The 27082-nt window shown below is 37.0% G+C and overlaps 1 protein-coding gene across 2 annotated transcripts in view; it reads left to right on the forward strand.

The window, feature by feature from the left end:
- Window positions 1-20926, forward strand: part of usp22 (ubiquitin specific peptidase 22) — a 70637-nt gene extending 49711 nt beyond the window's left edge. For both annotated transcript variants that reach the window (XM_030121449.1, XM_030121450.1), the window contains exons 7-13: window positions 4359-4461; window positions 7828-7986; window positions 9295-9421; window positions 9505-9596; window positions 10763-10825; window positions 18320-18469; window positions 20282-20926. In XM_030121449.1, coding sequence (XP_029977309.1) covers window positions 4359-4461; window positions 7828-7986; window positions 9295-9421; window positions 9505-9596; window positions 10763-10825; window positions 18320-18469; window positions 20282-20324 — 737 coding nt within the window. In that variant the 3' untranslated portion in view covers window positions 20325-20926. The remainder of the gene's footprint in view (window positions 1-4358; window positions 4462-7827; window positions 7987-9294; window positions 9422-9504; window positions 9597-10762; window positions 10826-18319; window positions 18470-20281) is intronic.
- Window positions 20927-27082: the final 6156 nt, after the last annotated feature.

Here is a 27082-nt window from a genome sequence, read left to right on the forward strand (position 1 = left end):
GATTTAGAAACTAAAATATATTCTAAACTTTTGACTCATCAAAGTATCCACCTTTGGCAGATAGAACAGTTGAAGACACTCATGGCGTTCTTTCTACAATGGAAATCAAATATTCTTCAGAAAGTTCTTCCAACTCTGTTGCAGTGGTTCATAAATGTGTGTCACTTGTAGGTGTCTTTGCTTTCATTCTTCTGTCCAGTTCATACCAAACCAGCTCAATAGGGTTTAAGTCTGGACACTGTGCTGGACACTCCAAGTTTTCAAGCGGACCATCTTGTTCTTTTTACTTCAGGTATTTCTAGCAGAGCTTGGACTTCTGTTTTGGGTCATTATCTTGCTGTTAGGATGAACCCCTGACCAACTAGGCCCATACCAGAGGGTAGTGCATGACATGGCTGCATGGCTGCAGAATGTTGTGGTAGCTGTTTTGGTTCAGGGTGCCTTTCACTGTGTACAAGTCACCGACCCTGGATCCAGCAAAACAGCCCCAGACCATCACACTTCCTCCTCCATGTTTGACAGCTGATGTCACACACTGAGGAACCATCCTTTCATCTACTCGACGGCATACAGAAGTCCTGCGGGATGAACCGAAGATTTCAAATTTGGATTCATCAGTCCAGAACACCTTCTTCCAGTCTTCAGTAGTCCACTGGCGGTGTTTCACGGTCCAGGCAAACGTCTTTTTCTTATTCTGAAGTCTCAGCAGTGGCTTTCTTGCTGCAACTGGACCTGCCAGACCTCTTCCTGTCAGCAGTTTCTGAGTGCCTTTGGATGGTGAAGGAAACTGGACTTACTGACACCTGGACTTTCTTGGCAATTTCTCTGTAGGACAGACCTACATTTTTCAGTGTTATGATGGTCTGTCCCTCTTCTATCGTTAATTGCCTTTTCCTCTTTTCCATTTTTATAGTAACACACTACTTTCTGCAGTCCAATACTGTTGAAATAATGCTCACAATGGTATGGTACCAAAGTGTGTTCCAACAGTACTTTTCTGCAGACACAGGGGGTTGGAAGGAACTTACAAACGTTGGGACACCTGGAGGAATTGGTAGCACCAGCTTTCGAGGCTTGATCAACCTCCATTGCTGCAGAACTGCTTTAAGTTGTTAACTCATTTCTTGTTCGCTGAAGAAGGCCTTTTTGTATAATTCTGAAATGTACATTATTTTTTCAGTTTTGTTTAACCTTACCTTTTTTTTTTTTTTAACCTCTGGCAGTTCTCCGCTTACCTTCGTACCATTTCAAGCTGTTCATTGGACTGGAACTGCTTGAATTTCAATACAAAACTGGAAAAATTGGAGTGTTCTAAAACTTTTGACCAGTAGTGTATATAAGCTCTGTCAGACCCTGGTCGACAACTTGTTTCGGAGGGGAGATGGATGCAACAAGGAGGATAATGATGAGGTCAGGGCGCCATTACCTAGGGAGGGCTCTAACACCCCCACCCCACATTGCAAATGGGGGGGGGGTGGACCAGTGAACATTCTTCAAAAATCTGGAACAAATATGAAACCTAAACACTGGTTTTGTAAAGACTGTCCTAAGTATCAAGATATCAGTTGAGCCTAATAAAGTCTGAAGTCTTGTGAATTGTTAAGTTTTTTTTTTATTTCTCCATTAAGAAATATAGGTCTGAAGAAGGCATGGGTTTGATCATTTTCACGATGTCTTCCTTTTCCAAATGAAAGGAAACTTTTTTGGTTTCTGTCTCCTGCATGCCATGCTGTGCTAAGAAAAATTTAAGGCTGATCTCATGAAATAGCGTTGTATGTCACACCACTTCTTTGGGCATGTGTTGTGCTATACCTATGAATTTTTGACCTTTCGCATGTTATTCGACGCCATTTGAGGGCATGTTAATTTACGCCAACATCTCCAGTTCACATAACCCACGTTATAACTCACGTAACCCCTAACCCTCAGTCCACAGTATTTGACGCATCAATTCAGGTTGGACAGGGGCTAACAACAGCATGAACATACACATGGAAGGCTTATAATTCATACAGATAACACGCCAATTAAAAGTGGTGTGTGTATTTACGTGAGTCATGATATCACCATGAAAAATTCATATCATTGCATAGTGTCAACATGTGTTAGAATAGAATAGAATAGAACAGCCTTTATTGTCATTGTGTTCAGTGCTACTCCAGCCAGTGCAATAATATTAATAATAAAGCACCAATACTTTAGAAAATAAGAATAGAGTGAATATAAAATTACAAAAACGAAGAAGTAAAATAAGAAAATGGAACGTGACATTTTACAAAAACTAAAATAAGTATAGAACTAAAAGTAGAATAAAATAAAAATAGACATAAAATATGAATAAACACAATATTAACAGTGTTAACAGTATTAACAGTATGGACTGTATATCTGAATGAGTATATAAAAGTAGTCCATTTATGTTTGATAAATAAATATATATAGTAAATAGTGTTATTGCAGAGCAGACTTATTGCACATAATTCACATTATACAGGGTTATTGGACATTGGGAGTAACTGCATGAGGATACAATGAGCCTGTTTACATGCACACCAATACTCCAATCCTTATCCAGTTTCTGGAATTATCAGATTACTCAAGTAATCATGTAAACAGTATAATCTGATTACGGCAGTTATCTGATTATGAGAAATCAGATTAACACACCTAGACTCCTCACCAGTACTCTGATATCTTCATGCATACATACAGGTTAATCGGATTTCTTTCGTTTTTTTTACATCTGCATGTGTTTAAAAAAAAAAAAAATCTATATAAAGTGAAGTTACACAGCAACATGAGCCCAAGGAAAAAGGTAAAAAAAAGAAATGAAAGGATAGCAGCAACATGTGATCTATTTTGTAGTCGTATTAGCTCCTCCCACATTAGGACAGCTAACGCTGACACCGTAGGCATTACCATGGTCAACAAGACAAGACGGGATGTTTTGAAAATGACAGGAAGTGTACATGTTACATCGTAACGTTCATATGGACTCTGAAAGAAATCAAATAATGGACTGAAACGTGTAGACCAGGGTTTTTCGATTATTGCATTTCTGAAGTGCATGTAAATGCGTTGCATCTGATTACAACAGTTATCGGATTATTCCCAGGTATCGTATTTTTATGGTCATATAAACAGACTCACTGAGGGAAATGATTGAACAGGAGGAAGCAGCAGAGTTATTAGTTTTTTACAGTTAAATGTGGAGACAGCTGTTGGGAAGAAATTTGTATTAAGAATCAGAAGAAACCTTGGCTCCTTAATGAGCATAATCAGAAACTGTCAGCAGGGTGAAAGGATGTGATGAAGCAGAGGCATAGAGGGGTGTTTGAGCAGAGTGGAGGTGAGAGAGAAGAGAGAGCTGATTGGACGAGCAGAGCTCAAAGGATGAGGAGAGCTGATTGGACGAGCAGAGGTCAAAGGATGAGGAGAGCTGATTGGACGAGCAGAGGTCAAAGGATGAGGAGAGCTGATTGGACGAGCAGAGCTCAAAGGAGGAGGAGAGCTGATTGGACGAGCAGAGCTCAAAGGAGGAGGAGAGCTGATTGGACGAGCAGAGGTCAAAGGATGAGGAGAGCTGATTGGACGAGCAGAGGTCAAAGGATGCAGAGTCATCTCCTCACTGACAGATGTGGAGAAAGACAGGATGTATTTTCCAGGATGTCTCTCTGCTGCTTTGAAGCAGATAAAGGGATTTGATTCGATTCGATTCGATTAGATTGAACTTTATTGATCCTTTGGGCAGAGCCCTCAGGAAATTGAGGTGCCAGTAGCAGCACAAACACTGAATATACACACAAGAAATACCACCAAAAAAAATACAATAACTAAAAAAGGAAAACAGGCAATTCCACATTATAAAGTATTAGTAGAAACAACAAGTAGCAAGGTAATAATAATAGAGTAATGATGATAATAATAATGATAAGAAAATAGCTAATTATGCTGTGTGTACATATAGTATTTATGTATATACACTACAAACAAAAAGTCAAGAATATTTCTTTTTTTTTGTCTTTTTTTTTGTCATTTTTGCCATTTGTAAATGAAACTATAATCTGGTCATTAAGAAAATGTGTTTCAGTTCACACACAAAAAAGTAAGAAGTGTTGTGCAAGAATCCCAACTGAAAAAAATAGCCCAAAAATTAAAAATATCCTTAACTTTTTGTTTGTAGTGTGTGTGTATCGTTTAATAATCACAGGAGTTATTATAAGGTGATAACGGTAACAGTAGTCATGACAACAATATATAATAATAATAATAATAATAATAATAATAATAATAATAAGTTTGAGAGGTTACACGGAATGTCTTTTAGTGACTGTGTGTTTGTGTGTTTGTGACCATAGATGACAACGGGAAGAAAGCCAACAACCCCAACCACTGTAACTGTATCATCGACCAAATCTTCACAGGGGGTCTGCAGTCGGACGTCACCTGTCAAGTCTGCCAGTAAGTGTGTGTTTGTGAAAAGAGCAAACTCAGAGGTGAATACTGCAAGCAGTGATAAAATCTCAGCCTTCGCTGGCCTCTGGGATGAGAACGTTCTAATCCTGTGGCCTGAGGTGAACCTCCCGCTGATGCCTCTGCTACTCCATTCACATACTGCACCATCAATCACACACTCACCTGCTTCACTGCAGCAACAGGAAAAGCCTTTTAGATGTCTAAGGTTGACCTCTGGCTCCCCCTGCTGGTCAGGCAGAGCATATGATCGTTTTACACTGTTAACTGTAATCTTTCATTTTACTTACAATAACTGATAAACTGCAGTAGATGTGAAAAAAGCAGATGGACCATCAAAGTATGAAATAATCCTGAAATTACTGCTTTTACAAGCTTTATAAGTAGGCATTGCAACTGTGGAATAATTATCAAAGCCCTTTACAGAAGTTAAAGTATCAATGCCACTGTTTCCTTGTAAGTAGAAGTCATTGGTTTAAACCCATGTCATAAACGTCTGTTCCTACAGACCCATGTGTCAGGTGAGTTGAAAGTAGTAGGCGTGAATGGGTCGGTCTGTGTGTTCTCCTGGTGACAGACTGGCGCCAGGCCCAGGTTACATCCTGCCGCTCAGTCAGTGTTAACCGGGACGGGTTCCAACCTCCTGAGAACCTGCACAAGATAAGCTGTTCAGAGAACTGAGTGACAGCAAAGGAGTGTTTACATAAAAGACTTGAACCACTTTAAATGTTCCCAGGTCACGAGTGTTGTATACTGATATAATTTGTTTTATACATGTAATTGCCGGAGGGCACCTCCAAAACAACAGTACTGGAGTAATCTCCGTCACCCAGATGAACAGGCTGAGCTGCCAACGTGGACACGATGCCAAGTGTTAGATGAAGCCAGAAGCTTTTCTCTCTCTCACTTAAAAGTCTGTCACCAAAAAGGACAACTACACCACAGTCATCTTTTTTATACCTACAGTACCGTGCAAAGCCACTATTGTGTTTGTTGTGGTAGTAGTTATACAGATCATATCATTATCCTTATATCATACCTGCCTAACTCGTCTACTATATGGACAAAAGTATGTGGACACATTGAATTCTGCCGTTTCTTTTCTAACAGGGGTCTGGGATACAAAACAATGACAAATGTCATAATGTAGTTTTATATTGGGATAAATATCATATTGATTATTAATACTGATGTTTCTATGTCCAATCATCATGAACAGTACATCTTACAGCTGTAGTAGACATGATGTGTCTCAATAGTTATGTCCACATAGTTTATAAACATCAGTACTTCCTTAAAGTTTAATGGGAGATTTTTCATTCTTCAGTGAGATGGTTAGTTGTGATAGAAAATTATTATTTACAGTCAGAGCAGGAAAAATATTGTAGAAATTTAAAGGTAGAACATTTAAAATCATAGACATGGATTTTATATATATATATATATATATATATATATATATATATATATATATATATATATATATATATATGTATATATTTATAATGTTTATCCTAATATGAAACTATATTATGAGATTTCTCAGTATTGTTTTGTATCCCAGACCCCTGTTAGAAAAGAAACACCTGAATTCAATGTGTCCACATACTTTTGTCCATTTGTGTATGAGTTGGGTAATTATGATACGGGGATAACAATATATTCAAGAATACATAGAAATATATAACAGCATTAAAAAACAAAACATTCATAGAACCATAGAGGGAAGTGTCAAGTATTGTGCATGACTTCTCCTTGAATTCAACAACTATTGAATTGTTTTGCACACACAGTTTGACGTTTACAGCACTAATCTCCATGTATTTCATTTTGTTTGTTTGAGCTACATTTTGTCATGAGAACAGAGGTCACACGAAATACTGGCTTTTTCCTGTAAAATCCATTTAGTTCTGTGTGTTTTCTTGAGGAAATGATAACCTAACAAACTCTCTTTTTGAGGAATCCTAACCTCAAGCTGTTGTTGGGGTTTATTTTGGAGGGTTAAGCAGAGTTGTGATTCCAACATGCATGGTTTTAGACTTCATTTGAAAGAGAACACCCTCAAGTTTCTGCATTTACATGTGACTGAAACAGTTTAAATGACTTCACTTCAAACATAACTGAAATGGAACCTTTGACCCTAAAGTGGGTTTTTGGTGGATGTGAAGAGGTTAATAAAAGAAGAATTAAATGAGTGAAATTAATACTATGAGTTATTCTGACCCTTACCATGTTTACATCCACACCAATACTCTGATCATCATTGGATTTCTGGAGTTATCTGATTATTATTGATCATGTAAACAACAGTATAATCTGATCTGTTTTACCAGATAACAGCAGTAATCTGATTATAGTAAATCAAATTAACACACCTGGGTTTATTCTCAACCTTTTGTATCCAGGATCTTGTCCGGATACAAGCGGACTAAATGAGTTTCCTCCGCAGGGTGGCTGGGCGCACCCTTAGGGATAGGGGGAGGAGCTCAGTCACCAGGGAGGAGCTCGGAGTAGAGCCACTGCTCCTCCACATCCAGAGGGGCCAGCTCAGGCATCTGTTTCAGATGCCTCCTGGACACCTGCCTCCCTGGGGAGGTGTTCCAGGCATGTCCCGCCGGGAGTCCTCGGGGAAGACCTAGGACACGCTGGAGAGACTATGTCTCTCAGCTGACCTGGGAACGCCTCAGGGTCCCCCTGGAAGAGCTGGAGGAGGAGTCTGGGGAGAGGGAAGTCTGGGCATCCCTGCTTAGACTCAGCCCCGGATAAGTGGTACAAGGTGGATGGATGGATGGATTTGTTCTCAGTACTCCCACATCTTCCTGCTTATATGCAGGTTAATTTGATTTATTTAGTTCTGTTACATCTGAACATGTGTGAAAACTATTAAAATCATAGAAAACAGAAGTTATATAGTCAAACATGCGTCGAAGACAATAACAGGAAGTTTGATTCTACATCACTGTGTACGTACGAACTCTGGAAGAAATTGGATAATGGACCGGAGTGACTAAACCAGGGTTTATGATTATTGCATTTCTGAAGTACATGTAAACGCATTAGATCTGATTATTACAATTATCTGATTAACAGTTATCTGACTTTTATGGTCATGGAAACAGGCACAGTGTGAATACAACAAAGTCAACTGTGACTTCAGACTGTCCTGTCTGTCTGTCCTGTCTGTCTGTCTGTCTGCCCTGTCTGTCTTTGTGTCCTGTCTGTCTGTCTCTCTTTGTGTCCTGTCTATCTGTCTGTCCTGTCTGTCATGTCTGTCTGTCTGTCTGTCTGTCCTGTCTGTCTGTCTGTCTGTCTGTCTGTCCTGTCTGTCTGTCTGTCTGTCTGTCTTCCATCCAGTGGTGTCTCAACGACCATAGACCCATTCTGGGACATCAGTCTGGACCTGCCGGGCTCCTCAACCCCATTCTGGCCCCTCAGTCCTGGAGGAGATGGATCAGCACTTAACGGAGAGAGTCACACCACTGGAGCAACAACACTTACAGACTGTCTGCGCAGGTAATTCACATTCCAACCAACTCTGCAAGGAGTACAGCAGTAATCATCTGCATACAGTCATTCTGTACGATGTTCCAATAAAAATGAGACATGACTAATGATTTTTGGACTCTAATGTTAGTAGTTACAATCAGTTTCGGGATTCTTCAAATTAATCTTCCATTATTATAATAATAATAATAATAATAATAATAATAATAATAATAATATGCAATGGACTTCATGCATCATCATTCTCTCAAATTTCTCTTATATTTTCTCACCAAACGTTCATACTGTCCAAATGTGGTCTTACCTAGGAGTACTGAATGTTGAATCTCAGTTGATTGTAAACGAAATGGGCGTGACCAATTAGCATGTGTGACCACACCCACTAAACACCATAAAAGGGCAAATGTTGTGCAAACAGATGACTCTGAGTCAACAATTTCAGAGAATAACAATAAAAAAAGGGCGAGATGAAAAAGAAGCCCTTTTAGCAGTAGAAATCAGAACACTTTGAAATCATGTCAAATAAATACGGCATCTGTCAGTGTCAGTACTGGTATTACAGGAACAGTAAAGCACAGCATTGGAACGGCCAGTTACAGAGATCCAAAGAAAGTGGTTGGATGTGAAGGTAATCTCTGACAGGTGCTCTGTAGTATTACAGGTAAAAGTACCAAAAAGGGGAATCCAGTAAGTGCTGTCCGATTCCTTTAGAGAGGAAAAACTATGGTTTTAATTAGGGCTGCACAAATTGGAAAAAAAACTGACATTGTGATTTTTTTTAACCCTGCGATATATATTGCAATATGAGAAAATACTCAGGACGATATAATAGCTGTGTGATGTTAATGTAAACGGTCAAACAAATTAGTTGCATTTCATCTCATTGTGGCAAAAGGTGCAAGGCACTATCGACACAGAACACGTGTTTCAGTATCATCCTTCTTGTAGCCCTAGTATGAACCCAGTGCAGACTTCTTGGTTATGGCTTATATATGAATAATTTTCAGCGTCTGGAACAATAATTTACTGTTGTCTGATTAATATGTGTCTGTATTTACAACTTGTGTTTAGTTAGATTATCAATGAGGAACAGAGAAAAAGCACACACTGGTTAACACAACTCATCTGAAAATGTTGCCAGTCTAATCACACTAATCCATTCAGATTCTATGAAGTGACACGAAAACAAATCCCAAATAAATCCCCTTCATCTCATCCCCTCTCCCCAAATTCACTGGTGTAAACACTGGGGCTGAGTCACACACATCAGACACAAACACACACACCTGTGTTTTTTTTTGTTTTTTTTTTGTCCAGGTTCACCAGACCAGAGCACCTTGGCAGCAGCGCAAAGATCAAGTGCAGCGGTTGCCATAGTTACCAGGAGTCCACCAAGCAGCTAACCATGAAGAAGTTGCCCATCGTGGCCTGTTTTCATCTCAAAGTGAGGCTGGGTTTGACGCTCAGATGGGCGGAGTCCAGGGTGTGTGTTGTGTGTTCTCCTCTTACATCTGTGTTTGTTCACAGAGGTTCGAACATTCGGCCAAACTGCGGCGGAAGATCACCACCTACGTGTCCTTCCCGTTAGAGCTGGACATGACGCCCTTCATGGCCTCCAGGTGAGCACAGACCCGGGTCACAGGACTGGAGGGCTTCTCTAAGGCTACGTTCACACTGCAGGCAAATGTGGCCCAAATCAGACTTTTTTTTCCCATATGTGACCTGTGTCCGATCTGTTAAAGACAGTTCGAACAGCACAAATCCCATTTTTTTCAAATCCAACCCAGGCCACTTTCATATGTGGTCCTAAATCCGATACGTGTCTGATATTTTGCAATGCGACTTCAGTTTGAACGTCCAGGTTGCATTAATCCGACCTTTACGTCATTGAAATCCAACAAACATCACAACTGACCGATCGCCGGACTCCACCTTAAAATGGTCTTCATCCAATCCTACATTAGCAACCATTGCAAAGTAGGGCCGTGTATTGGCAAGAATCTGGTGACACGATACAAATCACAATACTAGGATCACGATATGATATATCACGATACTGTTGAAAAGGCAATTTTTTGTTCGTTTCTTTTTTAAAAATGATTATTTCCTGGAAGAACTGAATTACAGCAGAAATATGGAGAAATACGAAACACATTTCTATTTGATCAGAACAGTGATCTAATGCTATATCACAAAATGTTCCAGTGTTCAAACTGAAATTATCTTTTACAGACATTACAGTTTAAGATCTTGTTCAAATGTTCAGATTCTTTTAGATCAGAACTAACATCAGAACAGTATTTTTGTGCAATCCCAACAAAGGAACTAGCATCTGCCTCTAAAACAGTAAAAAGTGCTTTTAGGATTTAATAAAACAGTGTTAAAGAATAATAAAAAACATATAAACAATAAAGAAAACCAAAAAACAAAAATGAACCTCTGCCATATCTGCATTTGAATAAAGACCTAAAAATATCGATACAGTACTTTTTAATATCGATACAGTATTGTGAAATGAAATATTGCGGTATATTGCAGAACCGATATTTTCTAACACTAGTTACGAAGGAGCGGAACCTCTGACAAACAATAAGCATTGCACAAAATGTTGAAGCGGTGTGCCTATGGAACCTGTAATTCCGACAGCAGATATCCTGAATGTTTGGAAGGAGGTGTTCTCCTCCACCCGTTCCCAACGCCTAAAACTCAACTAAAGAAATGTCTTGTGTGGATTTTTTGGTCAGATTCATTGTTGTTTGAAGCAGATTTGTTGTTTGTCTGTCAGTAAAGAGAGCAGGATGAACGGCCAGTACCAGCAGACGGTGGACCCCTTCAACAACGACAACAAGTAAGGACGTCTACTGCAGCTATGGGGGGGGGGGGGCAGACAGAATCCTATTTTTAATCTGTTACAAGGTCAACCCAAATGCACACCTTAAAGTCACCTGAGTTCCCTGATAAACACAATGTTTGAACGTGATACTGATCTGGAGAAGACGTAGGGACAGAATCCAAACTCTGAGAACTGGACCTCAGTGATCCTAAATATCATTGGTACTCAGCAAAAATCTGTCACAGCTGCACAGTAACCAGGCGTCAAAGAAGGAAACGCTAATCATGTCGGACCGTGCTCACCCTCTGTTCTCTGAATATATGTTCCTGCCGTCTGGTTCCCCAAACCCAAACCCCGATCCTGATCCTGACCCTGACCCTAAGCCTGAACCTAACCCTAACACTGACCCTAACCCTGATCCTGACCCAGACCCTGACCCAAACCCTGACCCTACCCCCTAACCCCTCTTGTGCCTCACTTTGGTTTGTCATACATCTACACTCAGAGGCAATGAAAACGCAACACCAGTTCGGATTCAAATATTTTTGTGACTCAAATTTATTTTCTTATTTTGACAATTCAGATATGTTGGATGTGGTGACTTTGATGAATTAAATGTGATTTGGACAATAATAAACAGATGCATTAAACATAACGAGCACAAGTTGAAATGAAAAATCACAACAAGAATGAACGGAACACACATTTAAAAATGAACTCAAAACAACAGTCAGTATCGGGTGTGAACATCCACACAGGCAGTACAACGTCTCCTCATGGACCTGATTAACTGTCTTAGGTTGTCTTAGGACAGTATGGCGCTCCTGATGAGGAGTTGTCACTCTTTGGCGTCCTGGATGAGGTCGGCCATTTACAGAACCTGTTTCATGGTGCCGCTGTATCAGTCTGGTGATGCTGGACGTACTACGCCCAGAACAGTGAGCCACTAGCCGGGCACTTACTCCCGCCTGTAGCATACCCAGAGCCCTGTTCCATTGTTCAGTCAACAGACATGGCATTATGACACTTAAAACTGTTTTCTGTGTGGCTTTTATCATGCTTTTATATCAGGAAGACAACCACTCCTTCATTTCAAACACTGTACTTGCACAACTCCTAATCCCAAATGTTGTACTCAGTGTGGACTGATGAGAGTCCAACTCACACTGTTCAGTCACATGATGATCATTCCTGTGTAACCAGGTACACACTGTGACCCCAGTGGTCACTTAAGAACGCAAATTGGACTACTCAGGTCCTGAGCAAAAATAAACCAAAATTTAGAGCGTTGCATTTGTATTGCCTCTGAGTGTACTTCTTGACCTTTCAAGGTCAAACTTTTAGTGGCGAGACCAGGGCTTTTCAATTAGGCAGCCCTCGTATCTAGTCAGAGTTGTGAACATATGTACAAAGAGGATTTATGCTTTCTGTCAGATTCAAGCACTTTGAAATTTGACTAAACCACATATAAACGTATGGATGAAGCAGTTGTGTGTTGAGTTGACCTCTCCATGCCCTGTGGGTTTCCTCCATATGCTCAGATACTCCATTATAAACAGGTACATATGGGTTAATACTGGTGTCAGAGCTCCTGAACATCTGCAGTTGGTCCCTGAGTGCCTTCAGTGGCAGCTGATAACACCTCATGTGTGCTATGTGCTGATGCAAGCCACTGACTCAAGATTCCTTTTATTGTCATTGCATCCACGGGGCATACACAAGGAAATTCTGATGCACTTCATGGAGACGGTACTGCTTGAGTAAAAAAAAAAAAAAGAAAGGAAATGTACAATGCAAAATATTTAAATAGTAAAAAAAAAAAAAACTGTAAAAAAAAAACCAAACAAAAAACACACACACACGCTGCCCCTCTTCCATTCAGTCAAGTGACACATTCATTCGTAGTTAGGTGCAGAGGACTAGACTGTCCTAATACTGTGTGTACTAGGACAGTCTAGTCTAAGGATCAGCTGACTGCTCTGAGGCTGCCAGGGCAGTTTTATTTTTCAATAATTTCCCCCTGGGATTAATATAGTATTCTGATTGTTTTGTACCTTCTATAGCAGAGGATCCATCCTTTACCAAAGGAGAAGGCTGTCCCATTGTCTTCTGCTTATTTTGCATAGATTTAGTACTTTTTAGAATTTAGGAAGTTTTTTTTTTTAACTTTTGGAATGTACCCTTGACCTTGACTTTTTTTTAATGGAAGTTTGTGAATTTTTCCTGAATTTTTAAAAAAAACTTTTGGAATGTACCCTTGATCTTGACTTTTTTTTTTTAAATGGAAGTTTGTGAATTTTTCCTGAATTTTTTTTTTTTTACTTTTGGAATGTACCCTTGACCTTGACTTTTTTTTTTTTTTTTTTTTTTTTTTATGGAAGTTTGTGAATTTTTCCTGATTTTCCAGCGTTAAGGTAGAATCACCTAAATTCATTTGTCATTTCTTCATTTGAAATTCTTTATTCATTCCAATCTAAATGATTGGAAAGAAGCAGGATGAAGAAAACTTATAATACCTGCCCGTTTCTTGAAACATCTGCTTACATCAGATAAGTTACCTTTACAGCTATTACAGTAAACAGTTTACATGATAATCAATGAAAATAAAACAAATCCAAAATGCAGAAGTAAAATAATTTCATGACATGCTTTTTAAATGCTTCTCTAAACTCTCCTTATATAACCTCTTAAACTGAAAAATATTTGTACGTCAGTTGAGTCATTTGTCGTCACCGTCATCAAAAACTCACACACAAACAGGACAATATGTCCAACATTGTGGACATTAGACTGACAGAAGGGTTTCAAAGGCAACAACATCCTCCTGTAGTTCCTGTTTGAAATACAACATAACGTCCTCCAAAGGATCTCATGTTTTCACAGCATCAAATTAAGTCATTATTAGTTATGATCTAATTCTCAAATTAAGCATTAGATCAGGGGTGTCATTTTAGTTCAGTTCCACATTCAGCCTAATATGATCTAAAGTGGGCCAGACCAGTAAAATAATATAAATAATAGGATAAGAACTTATAAATAATGTCAACTCCAAAGTGTTTTCTATGTTTTGGAGTGAAAAAAGTAAAATTCCGTAATGAAAATGTTTACATCTACAAACTGTACTTGAACACAACATGAACAAATATGAACAACCTGAAAATCTTAGGAAAAATAAGTGCAATTTTAACAATATTGTTCCATAGTTATAATTTATACACGTGAATCACAACTTATAGATCACAGTGGATCTACAAATACACAAAACATTTAGTAACAGGCAGAATATTGATAAAATTCCACTTACTTCTCTTTAGATATTTCAGGTTGTTCATATTTGTTCGAGTTCTTCACATTTTTTGTTAAAGGCTACTCTGTAAATGTCAGCATTTTTGTGTAATGTAACTTTTTTTTTACGGTAAAACAAAGAGAAAACATTGCTTTTTTCATTATTTATAGGTTATTATGATAGTATTTTACTGGTCTTACCCACTTTAGGTTGAATTGACCTAAAATGATTTAAACATCCTGGATTGTTAATATCTGCAGTGTAATTTTTGCATCTCACACATTCATCCCGTGGGCCGGATTGGAAACTTTGGCGGGCCGGTTTTGGCCCCCGGGACGCATGTTTGACACCTGTGCATTAGAACATAAGCATCCAATTCATCTAAGTCCAGACATCATGAACTTAACAAGACCAAATGTCAACAGGACGCATTTAGAAACATGACGTCTTTGTTCCTCATTCTTAGAGTTGTCCTCTAGGGTACAGATGTGAAACAATGAAGATGGAACAACACGAAGCAGATACAGCCAGGCAGAGCGCACAGTTTATTAAGTTTTCACCAACAAAACCTTATTTTCTTTTCTCCTTATTACTGCGCTGACTCACTTTAATGCATTCATTGGCCTGCAGGTAGGACAAATCCACCACCTCATTATTCATGCATGGGTTTCTCACTAATCAAATGCACTGTGTAGTCCACCGTAAATGATTTGGATTTACAAAGAACCTTTTTTATTTATTTATTTCCTTTTTTTTTTTTGCTTTTACACACAGAAAGCCCCATAGCAGGCTAAAGAACAGACACCGGTCTATTTTCCACAGAAATGAGACATTTAAAACATTATTATTATTTTTCATTAATTTTTTTGACACTGCTATGAAAATATCTCTCAAAAATTTTCAGGTAATGAAATTAACGGGCAATTAGTCCCAAATAGTCTGTTCCTCTAAAGAAGAATGCACTTCCACTGTAGTCTGGACCAGTGGTTCTCAGCTGGTCTGGTTCAGGACCCACTATCACCCCTCAATAACAAATCTTTCATGAGTCAGTATAAATGTATTATAACTGTAGAGCTCATTCCTGCTTCTCTGCAGACGTTGGCTGTTGCCAAAACTACCTTTATGTTGTTCACTGATAAAGCATTTTCCAGTAACACTTTATAATAAGTACACACTATGAAGCATTAGTTAAGCATTAATACTGAATTTGTCATTTATAAAGCATATTTCTGACATGAATACTCATTAATATATGGTTTATAAGCACAGTTATAAATGTTTTACTCATCATTAATAAGAACATTAGTTAAGCATTAATAAATACTGAATTCATCATTTAAAAAGCATATTTCTGACATGAATACTCATTAATATATGGTTTATAAGCACAGTTATAATGGTTTTATTTGCTATTAATAAGAACATTAGTTAAGCATTAATAAATACTGAATTTATCATTTATAAAGCATATTTCTGACATGAATACTCATTAATATATGGTTTATAAGCACAGTTATAATGGTTTTATTTGTTATTAATAAGAACATTAGTTAAGCATTAATAAATACTGAATTTATTATTTATAAAGCATATTTCTGACATGAATACTCATTAATATATGGTTTATAAGCACAGTTATAAATGTTTTACTCATCATTAATAAGAACATTAGTTAAGCATTAATAAATACTGAATTCATCATTTAAAAAGCATATTTCTGACATGAATACTCATTAATATATGGTTTATAAGCACAGTTATAATGGTTTTATTTGCTATTAATAAGAACATTAGTTAAGCATTAATAAATACTGAATTTATCATTTATAAAGCATATTTCTGACATGAATACTCATTAATATATGGTTTATAAGCACAGTTATAATGGTTTTATTTGTTATTAATAAGAACATTAGTTAAGCATTAATAAATACTGAATTTATTATTTATAAAGCATATTTCTGACATGAATACTCATTAATATATGGTTTATAAACACAATTATAAATGTTTTACTCATCATTAATAAGCTCATTAGTTAAGCATTAATAAATACTGAATTTGTAATTTATAAAGCATATTTCTGACATAAATACTCATTAATATATGGTTTATAAACACAGTTACAATGGTTTTATTCATCATTAATAAGAATATTAGTTAAGCATTAATAAATACTGAATTTATCATTTATAAAGCATATTCCTGACATGAATACTCTCATATATGGTTTATAAACACAGTTATAAATGTTTTACTCATATTAATAAGCTCATCTACAATGTGCTGAACGATTGTATTTTCATACTTTATAAATTATGGATTCAGCATTTAAACATTTAGTATTGCATCACTTACAAACCAGTTGTGATGTGCATTTCTGCTCACACATACACTATTCACACATGTACTAATGGTTAGTGAATATGTTAGTGTGTATTTTAACTAACTCACACATTTATTTTCCAATACATGTCCTATAAACAGTTATTAAAACAGGAATTCATTATTTCATGTAGTTCTAAAGCACTTCCTACTCATGAATTCAGTCTATGGTGTGAGCTCATCTAAAGTGTGCACTATCTATGACATCTAAAGCATTTACAAATGAGATTTAAAGAATGGAAATGAATAAAGACGCACAAAAGTTTCAGTTTTTCTATCAAAGGAAAGACACAGCACATGGGATTATTAAAACAAACTGCATTAAAATAAACTCAACACATGATTCAGGGCATTTAAACCATATACTAATAAGCATTCATGTCAGAAATATGCTTTATAAATGATGAATTCAGTATTTATTCATGCTTAACTAATGTGCTTATTAATGGTTTGTAAAACATTTATAACTGTGCTTATAAACCATACATTAATGAGTATTCGTGTCAGAAATATGCTTTATAAGTAATGAATTCAGTATTAATGCTTAACTAATGCTTCATAGTGTGTACTTATTATAAAGTGTTACCCGTTTTCCTGTCACAGCTCTATTGCAGATGCATCAAGACACATTAGTGTTTAAATTACAGACAGATATGTGGTCAAATGTGCTCTGGTCTGTGTTCAGGACCCACTATCACCCCTCAATGACAAGACAAGACCCACACTGATAAAAGATAATCTTCTCAAATGTATTTAATACAAAGACAGTGTGTTCTGAACCTGAGATAGTACAGAATATCACAGTATGAAAACACAGAAGACAAGTTTAATGATGAACCAAACTGACCAGCAGGTGGCGATGATGAATATGGAAATATTCCCTTTAACACTAAATTAGGTCGAACAGTTCAAGATGATTTTACATCTGTGGTCCTTCAGGCCAAGCAACAAAACATTACAACTGAGAAATAGCACATTCCAGAAATATACACTAGCCCTGTATTTGAAAAGGAAAGTGTTTGTTGCCTGTAGGGATGTAACGACTGCCGGTATAATGATAAACGGCGGTAAAATTGCAGACGGTTAGTATTACTGTTTAAACTGTAATTCTCATGATAACTGTGTTTGATTACCGCACGTTTAGGAGAAAAAATCCAATGTAAAGATCTACTTTTATGTCAAATATTTGAGTATAGTTTTAATTTATTAGAATTTTAATTTTCTATACCTAATATTTGGAACCAATATTCACTTTTAAAGTCTTTGAAAAGGTTTGTTAAACATCTGTGTGTTATTTATGCAATAAAATATATCAATTTTTCAAATCAGATTTTATATATTTTTTGTGTATTTTGTCCTTTTATGTTTTTATTGTAGGTTAAAGTGAAAAAAATAATAGACAGATGATACAGATGAAGTTGTGCTGAAAAAACAGATCCAAACATGGGTATAGTAAACATTTGTTTCTATAGTATATAAAGGCCAAATCAAAAGGACTGAAAAACAGACAAAATAGACTCAGACCACTAAGGGTTAATATTTGAATGTTTCTGACACAGAAGGGACAGTGTGCCTATTGTTTTATTTTATTTATTTATTTTTTTAAATACAACTTGGTTAAATTACTTCAGTGTGTGTATTAGTACTTTTTGAACATTTTGAGCACAATTTCAACAATACTGCGATAATAATGATAACTGTGATATTTTTGGTCACAATAACCATGATATGAAGTTTTCGTATGGTTGCATCCCTAGTTGCCTGTTTTGTAGATGCAGCATAAATGTGTTGGTGTTGGCTGTAAAGTGGTGTTCATCTTGGCTTCTGCTGCTCCTCAGGTACAGTCTGTTTGCAGTGGTGAACCACCAGGGGACACTAGAGAGTGGACATTACACCACCTTCATCCGGCAGCACAAGGACCAGTGGTTCAAATGTGACGACGCCATCATCACCAAGGCCAGCATCAAGGACGTCCTGGACAGCGAAGGGTGAGTTCACAGCAGAAACCACACCACCCGAGGGCTAGTGTGGTCTCATACAGATGAATGAAATACTGGGGTAGAAGCGGCTCGTACAGACCACAGACACAGAAAGCAAAAGGAACAGACCGGAAATGATTCCATTGGATATCTGACTTTAAAAATAACCGTATGTCTAAAAAGAAAATCTGCACTTTACTCTAAACAGGTCACTACTGTCCTATCTGCTGCTGTTTGGTTCTGTGATGCTCCTCTTCACCTCAGAACCGTTAGCTCACAGGTGTCAAACATGCGGCCCCGGGGCCAAATCCGGCCCGCCAAAGGGTCCAATGCGGCCCAGGGATGAATTTGTGAAATGCAAAAATTACACTGAAGATATTAACTATCCTTTGAGTTCAGGTTCCACATTCAGAACAATTCAATCTCCAGTGGGTCAGACCAGTCAAATACTATCAGACTAACATAGAAATAATGACAACTCCAATTTTTTCTCTTTGTACATGTAAATATTTTCATTTATTTACACCAAAACAAAATATAATTTCACAAAAACGTGAATAATCTGAACAAGTATGAACAACCTGAAATGTCTTAAGAGAAGTAAGTACAATTTTAACAATATTCTGTCTGTTCTTAAATGTTTTGTGTGTTTGTAGATCCACTGTGATCTGTAAGTTATAATGAACATGTGGAAATGATAAACTGAGGCAGAATATTGTTAAAATTACATTTGGAGTTGACATTATTTCTATATTATTCTGTTATTATTTGACTGGTTCAGTCCACTGCAGATCAAATTTAGCTGAATGTGGAACTGAACTAACATGAGTTTGACAGCCCTGTGTTAGTGTATTCCACTGCTGCAGCTGCTGTAAATAGACTGACACGTACACTTTATACTCTGCTAAAGTATATTCTCTATACCGCTTATTTATTCTTATTATTTTTACCTCTTTTTTTTAACGCATGACATTTAACAAGGTGAGAGAGAATCAGTATCTCAGTTCTTTCAAACCAACACATGTCAAATTCTGCCTCTTAATTAGGGATGTAACAATATGAAAGTTTCATATCACGGTTATCATTATTATCACGGTATTGTTGAAATTGTGCTCAGAATGTTCAAAAAGTACTAATACACACACTGAAAGAATTTAACCAAGTTGTATTTTGAAAAAAAAAAAAAAAAAACAAATAAAATAATAGTCCCACTGTCCCTTCTGTTGGAGAAACATTCCAATATTAACCCTTAGTGGTCTGAGCCTATTTTGTCTGTTTTTCAGTCCTTTTGATTTTGCCTTCATATACTATATAAACAAATGTTTACTATACCCACGTTTGGGATCTGTTTTTTCAGCACAACTTCATCTAGATCATCTGTCTATTATTTTTTTCACTTTAACCTACTATAAAAACATAAAAGGACAGAAAACACAAAAAATATATAAAATCCGGTTTGAAAAATGTATATAATTTATTGCATAAATAACACACAGATGCTTAACGAACCTTTTCACAGACTTTAAAAGTGAATATTGGTTCCAGATATTAGGTATAGAAAATTAAAATTGTAATAAATTAAAAGTATACTCAAATATTTGACATAAAAGCAGATCTTTCCATAGGGTTTTTTCCCCTAAAAGTGCGGTAATCAAACACAGTTATCATGAGAATTAGAATTTAAACGCTAATACTAACCGTCTGTGTTTTTACCGCCGTTTATCGTTATACCGGTAATCGTTACATCCCTACTCTTTAATGTAGTCACATTATGTTTCCTCCTTTTGACTCGATGCTTTTTCTTACTTTTTGCTCCCACAGGTACCTTTTGTTCTACCATAAACAGTTCCTGGAGTACGAATAGACCAGCCTGTCAGAGAAGACCGTGGACAACGTGGACATTTAGTTGCATGGGCGAAGGTAACGGAGACAGACACACAATCCTACCTGAACTCTAAACCTCTGGAGACACAAGTTCAACAAAACAAATCTGGCAGCACTAACAGTTAAACTGTACGACGTGTAAGAGTGAACTGTCTGCTGTGCAAGATTGTTGTTCACTGGAATTACGAAGGTTCAAACAACAGAATTCGACTGTGAGTCAAAGGATGAGGGCGCTGAGGACTGTGTGATGGACAGTAGGTTGTGTCCCTGCTGTGTTTGTCCTCTGTCCTCAACACACACACACACAGAAGGTTTAGTTTTACTTGATCACAAATGCTGTTTCTGCGCCAACTTCACGCTCACACAGTTGCAAATAATCCCTTTGGAAGGCGAGAGGAGGCGGAGCTGCGGCGTTCCACAGGGGGAACTCGGCGGTACTTCATCCAGAAACTAGACATGGACAGCCCCTCCCACATGAGGATTACCCACTGTCCACACACAAGCACACCTGTTGAACCTGAAATGACCAAATATTCCAAGGATGAAAGTCGTCTTATTATGCATTTTTCTTCAGAATGCAGGCAAAAAAAAAAAAAAATCAAAGCTGACAAATTGTATTATGAACATTGTACAGAGAGATTTATTCCATTCGTTACTTGTGAGTTTGTTGTTGTCGGTTGGAAATTTAGGGATAATTTTCTGCCTCTCTTGCTGCTCCCATCAGTCACGGAGGAAATAAATTAGACAGGAAATCTATTTTTATACATACTGTAATTAAATATATCCTTTTTTTCATCCTCCCTAAACTCTTACATTGTTGGTCTGTGTTATATTGTGCTGTCAATCATTATTTTTATACACACACATGCAAAATAGTGCAGATAACTACTTTTTTTTTTGTTTACGCTCTTATTTTCTCAAATGTTGGACATACTACCAAGACATGTCGTTAGCCTCATCGCATAATTGTTTAACTCAGGGGTGTCAAACTCGTTTTTTGATCTCAAGCAGGCCAGACCAGTAAAATGAATGAAAGAATGAATGAATGAAAGAAAGAATGAATGAATGAATGAATGAAATCTTTATTTCTAACATGCAGACAATGAAATAAAACCAAAAATCAACCAGCAAAATATAAGTACTGGTACATAAATGATTGATAAGCAAACAAACCACGAAAATAAGTACATAAATAATAACATTAATATTAATAATAATAATAATAATAATAATAATAAGAAGAAGAAGATAAAGAAAACAAAGGAAATGGAATTATACATGCTCAAAAAGGAGTAGGAAGAAGTAAAAACTTATGTACTCCTACCCCGATTACTATTCCTTATGATCACTAAATAGCAATTATTATTTTGCATGAATATCAACATAATAACAATAATAATAATAATAATAATAACATCCTTTTTCCTATATACACTAATATGATAATACCCATTTACAACTTATCCTTCCAGATATTAATAAAAACTAAAAAACAAAAACAATACAAACCAAAACACATATACATACATAACATAATACTCTATATTGTCCTCTATAGTAATATAGTAATAATATATACATATATCCATATTTAAACTAGATATTATCAGCACATATATGGCAAAGCTCCACTATGAAAATGAAAATAATGACTTAATAACCTGTAAATAATGATGAAGCCAAGTTTTTCTTTTTGTTTTAGTGCAAAAAACCACCAATTAAATTCTGAAAACATTTACATTTTCCAAAAAAAGATGTGAATAACCTGAAAAAACAGAAATTTCATTTGAAAAATTAGTGCAATTTTAACAAAATTATGCCTCGACTTATTATTTCTACATGTACATTTACACACAGTGTTCCATAAACATTCGGTAACAGACAGAATATTGTTCAAATTTGGAGTTTGGAACTAAAATTTGAACAATTTGTTTGAAGTTTAAGTATTTATAGGTTATTATGACCCACCTGAGATTGAACTGGTCTGAATGTGGAACCTGAACTGAAAGGACGGTTCATACCTTAGTGTAATTTTTGCATTTCACAAATTCATCCTGCAGGGCCGGACTGGACCCTTTGGCGGGCCGGATTTGGCCCCCGGGCTGCATGTTTGACACCTGTGGTTTAACTCATACACAAATGGACAAAAGTATGTGGACACATTGAATTCAGGTGTTTCTTTTCTAACAGGGGTCTGGGAGACAAAACAACAAGAATAAATGTCATAATATAGTAGGGATGCACTGATTCTGATACCAGTATCGGGCATCGGCTCCAATACTCACTTTGTGTACTTGTACTCGTAAAAGTAATCCGATACAACTGCACCAATACCACTTACGGAAAAATCTGCCACTAAACTTTAAAGCTGTGTATGACTTTCGCCACCAATTTTTCATCAAATCTGTAAAACCTGAGTCAAAGCCTAAGTATCATGAATCCAAACCTCTTTCCGTGGTTACACACCTGATTGTCTTCTCTCATGGTGAACAACTGTACTCCACCACAAACAGTCTAAGTCACAGGTGTCAAACACACGGCCTGGGGGCCAAATCCAGCCCACCAAAGGGTCCAATCTGGCCCCTGGGATGAATCTGTGAAATACAAAAATTACACTGAAGAGATTAAAAATCAAGGATGTTAAACTCATTTTAGGTCAATTTAATCTAAAGTGGGTCAGACCAATAAAATACTATCATAATAACTTATAAATAATGAAAACTGCACATTTTTGTCTTTGCTTTAGAGTAAAAAATAGTAAAATTACACAAAAATGTTTACGTTTACAGACTAGCCTTTTACAACAAATGTGAATAACCGAAAAAATATGAACAACCTGAAATGTCTTAATAGAAGTATGTAGAATTTGACCAGTGTTCTGCCTGTTGCTAAATGTTATGTGTATTTGTAGATCCACTGTGATCTGTAAGTTGTTTAAATGATAAACTAAGGCATAATATTGTTCAAATTGCACTTATTTTTCTCAAAGAATTTTCAGGTTGTTCATATTTGCTCATGTTATGTTCAAGTACAGTTTATAAATGTAAACATTTTCATTACGGAATTTGACTTTTTTTCACTCAAAAACATAGAGAAAACTTTGGTGTCGACATTATTTATCAGTTCTTATCCTATTATTTATATGATTTGACTGGTCCAGCCCACTTTATAACATATTAGTCTGTATGTGGAACTGAATTCAAATGAGTTTGACAGCCCTGATCCGTGTGTTTCCAAACAGAGCCGGTAGTTCACTGGCATATTTTCAAAAATTCGTCACTAAGTGCACTGTGGGAAGCGGAGTTCCACGCACCCGCTTTCGCTTGGTTGACGTGTTTGTTGTTGCTGCTGCTGCGGCTGCATGGAGCTCCGCTTCCCACAGTGCACTTTGTGACAAATTTCTGAAAATGCCCGAGTGGCCTACCAGCTGTGTTTGGAAACACATGGAACGTTTGTGGTGGAGTACACTTCAAAAATGTTCACTGTGAGGGAGGAGAGTCAGGTGCATAACCATGGAAAGACTGACGGATTCATGATACTTAGGCCATGACTGGGGTTTTGCAAATTTCATGAAAAGTTGGTGACAAAATTCATACAGCTTTACAGAAATATTGATGTTTATAAACTATATGGACATAAATATTGGGACACATCATGTCTACAGCTGTGAGATGTCCTGTTCATGAGGATTTAACATAGAAACATCAATATTAACCCTCCGGTATCCAGGTGTGCCTTTTAGGCACACTTTGCACTTCGTGTTAAAAAACTTCATATTATTTTTCACAATTTCAATAAGGTTAGAATTCAAAAGTTGTTCATTTTTGCATGATCTTTAAAATTCTGTCCACCAACTCAAATGTGCACATTGTAAACAAGAAAATGACCAGACTAGCATCTGTCTGCCAAGTGTGCATAAAACGCACTGTTTCTAACATTTGATCTGTATGATTAGGGCTGACCTGGATTTACAAAAATAAAATCAAATTACAGCAGAAAAATAAATCAATATATAATATTTAATAGTTTGATTTATAGGTGTGCATTTTACGCACACTTGGTGACAGATGCTAGTATTTTTGAACATTTGACCTAGCGCCAAAAATAATAATGCAAATTAACCAATGTTGGAGTTAATCACTGACATATGCCAGGATGAAAAAATCTAATAATATGTGACCCACTTTTTATGGAGTATATTGAAAAAAATTTATTTTTTTGTTTTTTGCATCCAAAAAATGGTTTGTTTCCATTACAAACACGGCATTTAAAGGGTTAAAAATGTGACAATTATTGAGTATTTGGTATTTTTATTTATGGCTCAAGTTGATGAAATAGAAAAAAAGTGTAAAAGAATTAAAAACAAACTGCATGAAATGTTTTTTGACATTATTCCACAAGTGTGTAAAAAAGGCACACTTGGTGCTTAGTCAGGGCCTTGTTGGACAGGATACCAGAGGGTTAAAAATCAATGATATTTATCCCAATATAAAACTATATTTTGACATAAGTCATTATTGTTTTGTATCCCAGACCCCTGTTAGAAAAGAAACACCTGAATTCAATGCGTCCACATACTTTTGTCCATTTGTGTATGAGTTAGGCCATTATGCGATGAGGATAACAATATTGTTCATGTTGATGAGATGTTGTGATCTTTCAGGTGAATGAGAAAAAAACTAAAGAACAGAATGGTGTCAGTGCAGGGCAGTGAAGTGACTCTGCCGTGTGAACCGTCAGCCGCATGTCGCTCTCATTCGGTGTGTATGTGTGCATCTGTGGGTGTGTGCACGTGTCTGCCCGACAATTCTGGGGGCTTCTGTTCAGTATAGGCGTGTTTGTATAAACCTATGTGTCGCCGTCTGTATGCACGTGTGTGGTGCGCGTGCGTTTGTTCGTGTACTGAATCAGTACTTTGCATTCAGCATGCCGTCGGAGCTGGGTATCACAGTTGGATAGGATTTTTTTCCACATGTTGATGATTATGTATGTATGTATGTATGTAAAAGTATAATATGTACAGTTTGTATGTACGAGACAAAATGGTGAAACCTCAAAAAGGGGATTTGTTCTTTGCGTTGCTGGAGGCCTGTTCGGGCGCAAACAGAAGAAACTTTAGTCTTGACCCACTCAGTCATTCCTCGCACATGTAACTGCTGCAAGAACTGGACACAGTGATCAAACACTCAAATAAAGAAAATCTATATCTGTAAATGACTGTTCTGCTGTTTGTCATTTTTAAGAATATTTTGTAAACACAGACTGGCAAAAGTAGTCTGGGACTCTAACAGTGAGCCTGACGTAGCCTTCAGCTTCCATTAGAACACACTGGTTCAGTAATCCTGTCCTGTCGTCTGACGGAACCCCACTGGACTGTAGGCGCTGTACACCGAGGAAACAGCTGTGTTGAATGTGTCTGATGGAATGGCAGTTGTTTGTGGTCAGTAGATGTGTTCTGAGGAGAGAACCTGAGCCCAACTTTTAGAAGAACCCACATGAACAGCTGAGTTCCATCAAATATGCATTTGGACCATTTGGGTGACCTTTGACCTGTAATTGGAGCTTGACTCTACACCTTTTGTAGTTCAAAACACTCTGAAGACATGACCTGTCTCACATAAAAAACATCTAAAGGCCCAGCATGAGCAGATTACTACACTGTACTTCATCAAAAGTGCAGAAGGTTTGAAAGTTGACAAAAAAAAAACCCCACGTTTTCAGGGTTGAAAAAGTACTTTTCAGGGTAGGGGTGGGGGTTTGGGCTTCATTTGAATTTTTTTCTCTTTTAACAGTTTTTATTAAAGTTTTCAATGCACACATACAGTCACAAACAATGTTTCTGTAAAAAATAAGATACATATATTGTTTACGTGAGGACAACTATGAGGAGAATATGCCCTTTTCCCACCCACCCACCCCTTCTTACCCTCCCAGTTATCCCCCTAGTACTACCAAGTTTGAATCTACAAGGAAGATTTAATTCTCTTAATTATGGAAAGATTACAAAAGAGGTGCCCAAAATATGACATCATAATCACAGATAAGAAAATAGAAGGGCAACCATAATATGAAAGGACAAAAAAAAAAAAAGAAAAGGAAGACATAAAGGTTTCAAAACTACAAAATTAAAAAAACAAACAAACAAACAAAAAAAACGGGGGGGGGTGCCTCACCATTCAGTTATTCATCCTTATTCAGTGGTTCTTGTAAACTCTCACAATATTCTAAGGAGTCCAGGTCTTTCTACATTTTTGCACCTTTAAGAGTACATCTGATTTTCTCAAGTTTAAGGAAGTGCACGGTGTCTCTAATCCATCTGGTGAAGTTTGGAGGTGCTTGTTTCTTCCAGGAGAGGAGAATGAGACGTCTGGCAATTAAGGAGGAAAATGCTATGATCACAGCAGCTGTACTCTAAACAGGGCAGGTTTCAGGTCTGAGTCCCATAAAGCAGTCATGGGATTAGGCAACAGGTTTTTTTAAACATTGTTGAGGAAGCACTAAAAATGTTGGCCCGAAAAGTATGGAGTTTAGGACAGGACCAGAACATGTGTAAATAATCAGCTGGTTGGTCTTTACAGCGAGGGCAACAGGGGTCTGTATGTGAGAACATTTTTGCCAGCCTTCCCTTAGTCAAGTGTACCCTTAAGACAATTTGAAGTGGTATGAAGCTGTGCCTGGCTCAAGGGAAGAGGTACTAATTAAATTAAGAGTTGCTTCCCACTGGTCATCTGTCATCAT

The sequence above is a fragment of the Sphaeramia orbicularis genome, chromosome 19 (genome assembly GCF_902148855.1).
Source record: "Sphaeramia orbicularis chromosome 19, fSphaOr1.1, whole genome shotgun sequence".
Lineage (NCBI taxonomy): Eukaryota > Metazoa > Chordata > Actinopteri > Kurtiformes > Apogonidae > Sphaeramia > Sphaeramia orbicularis.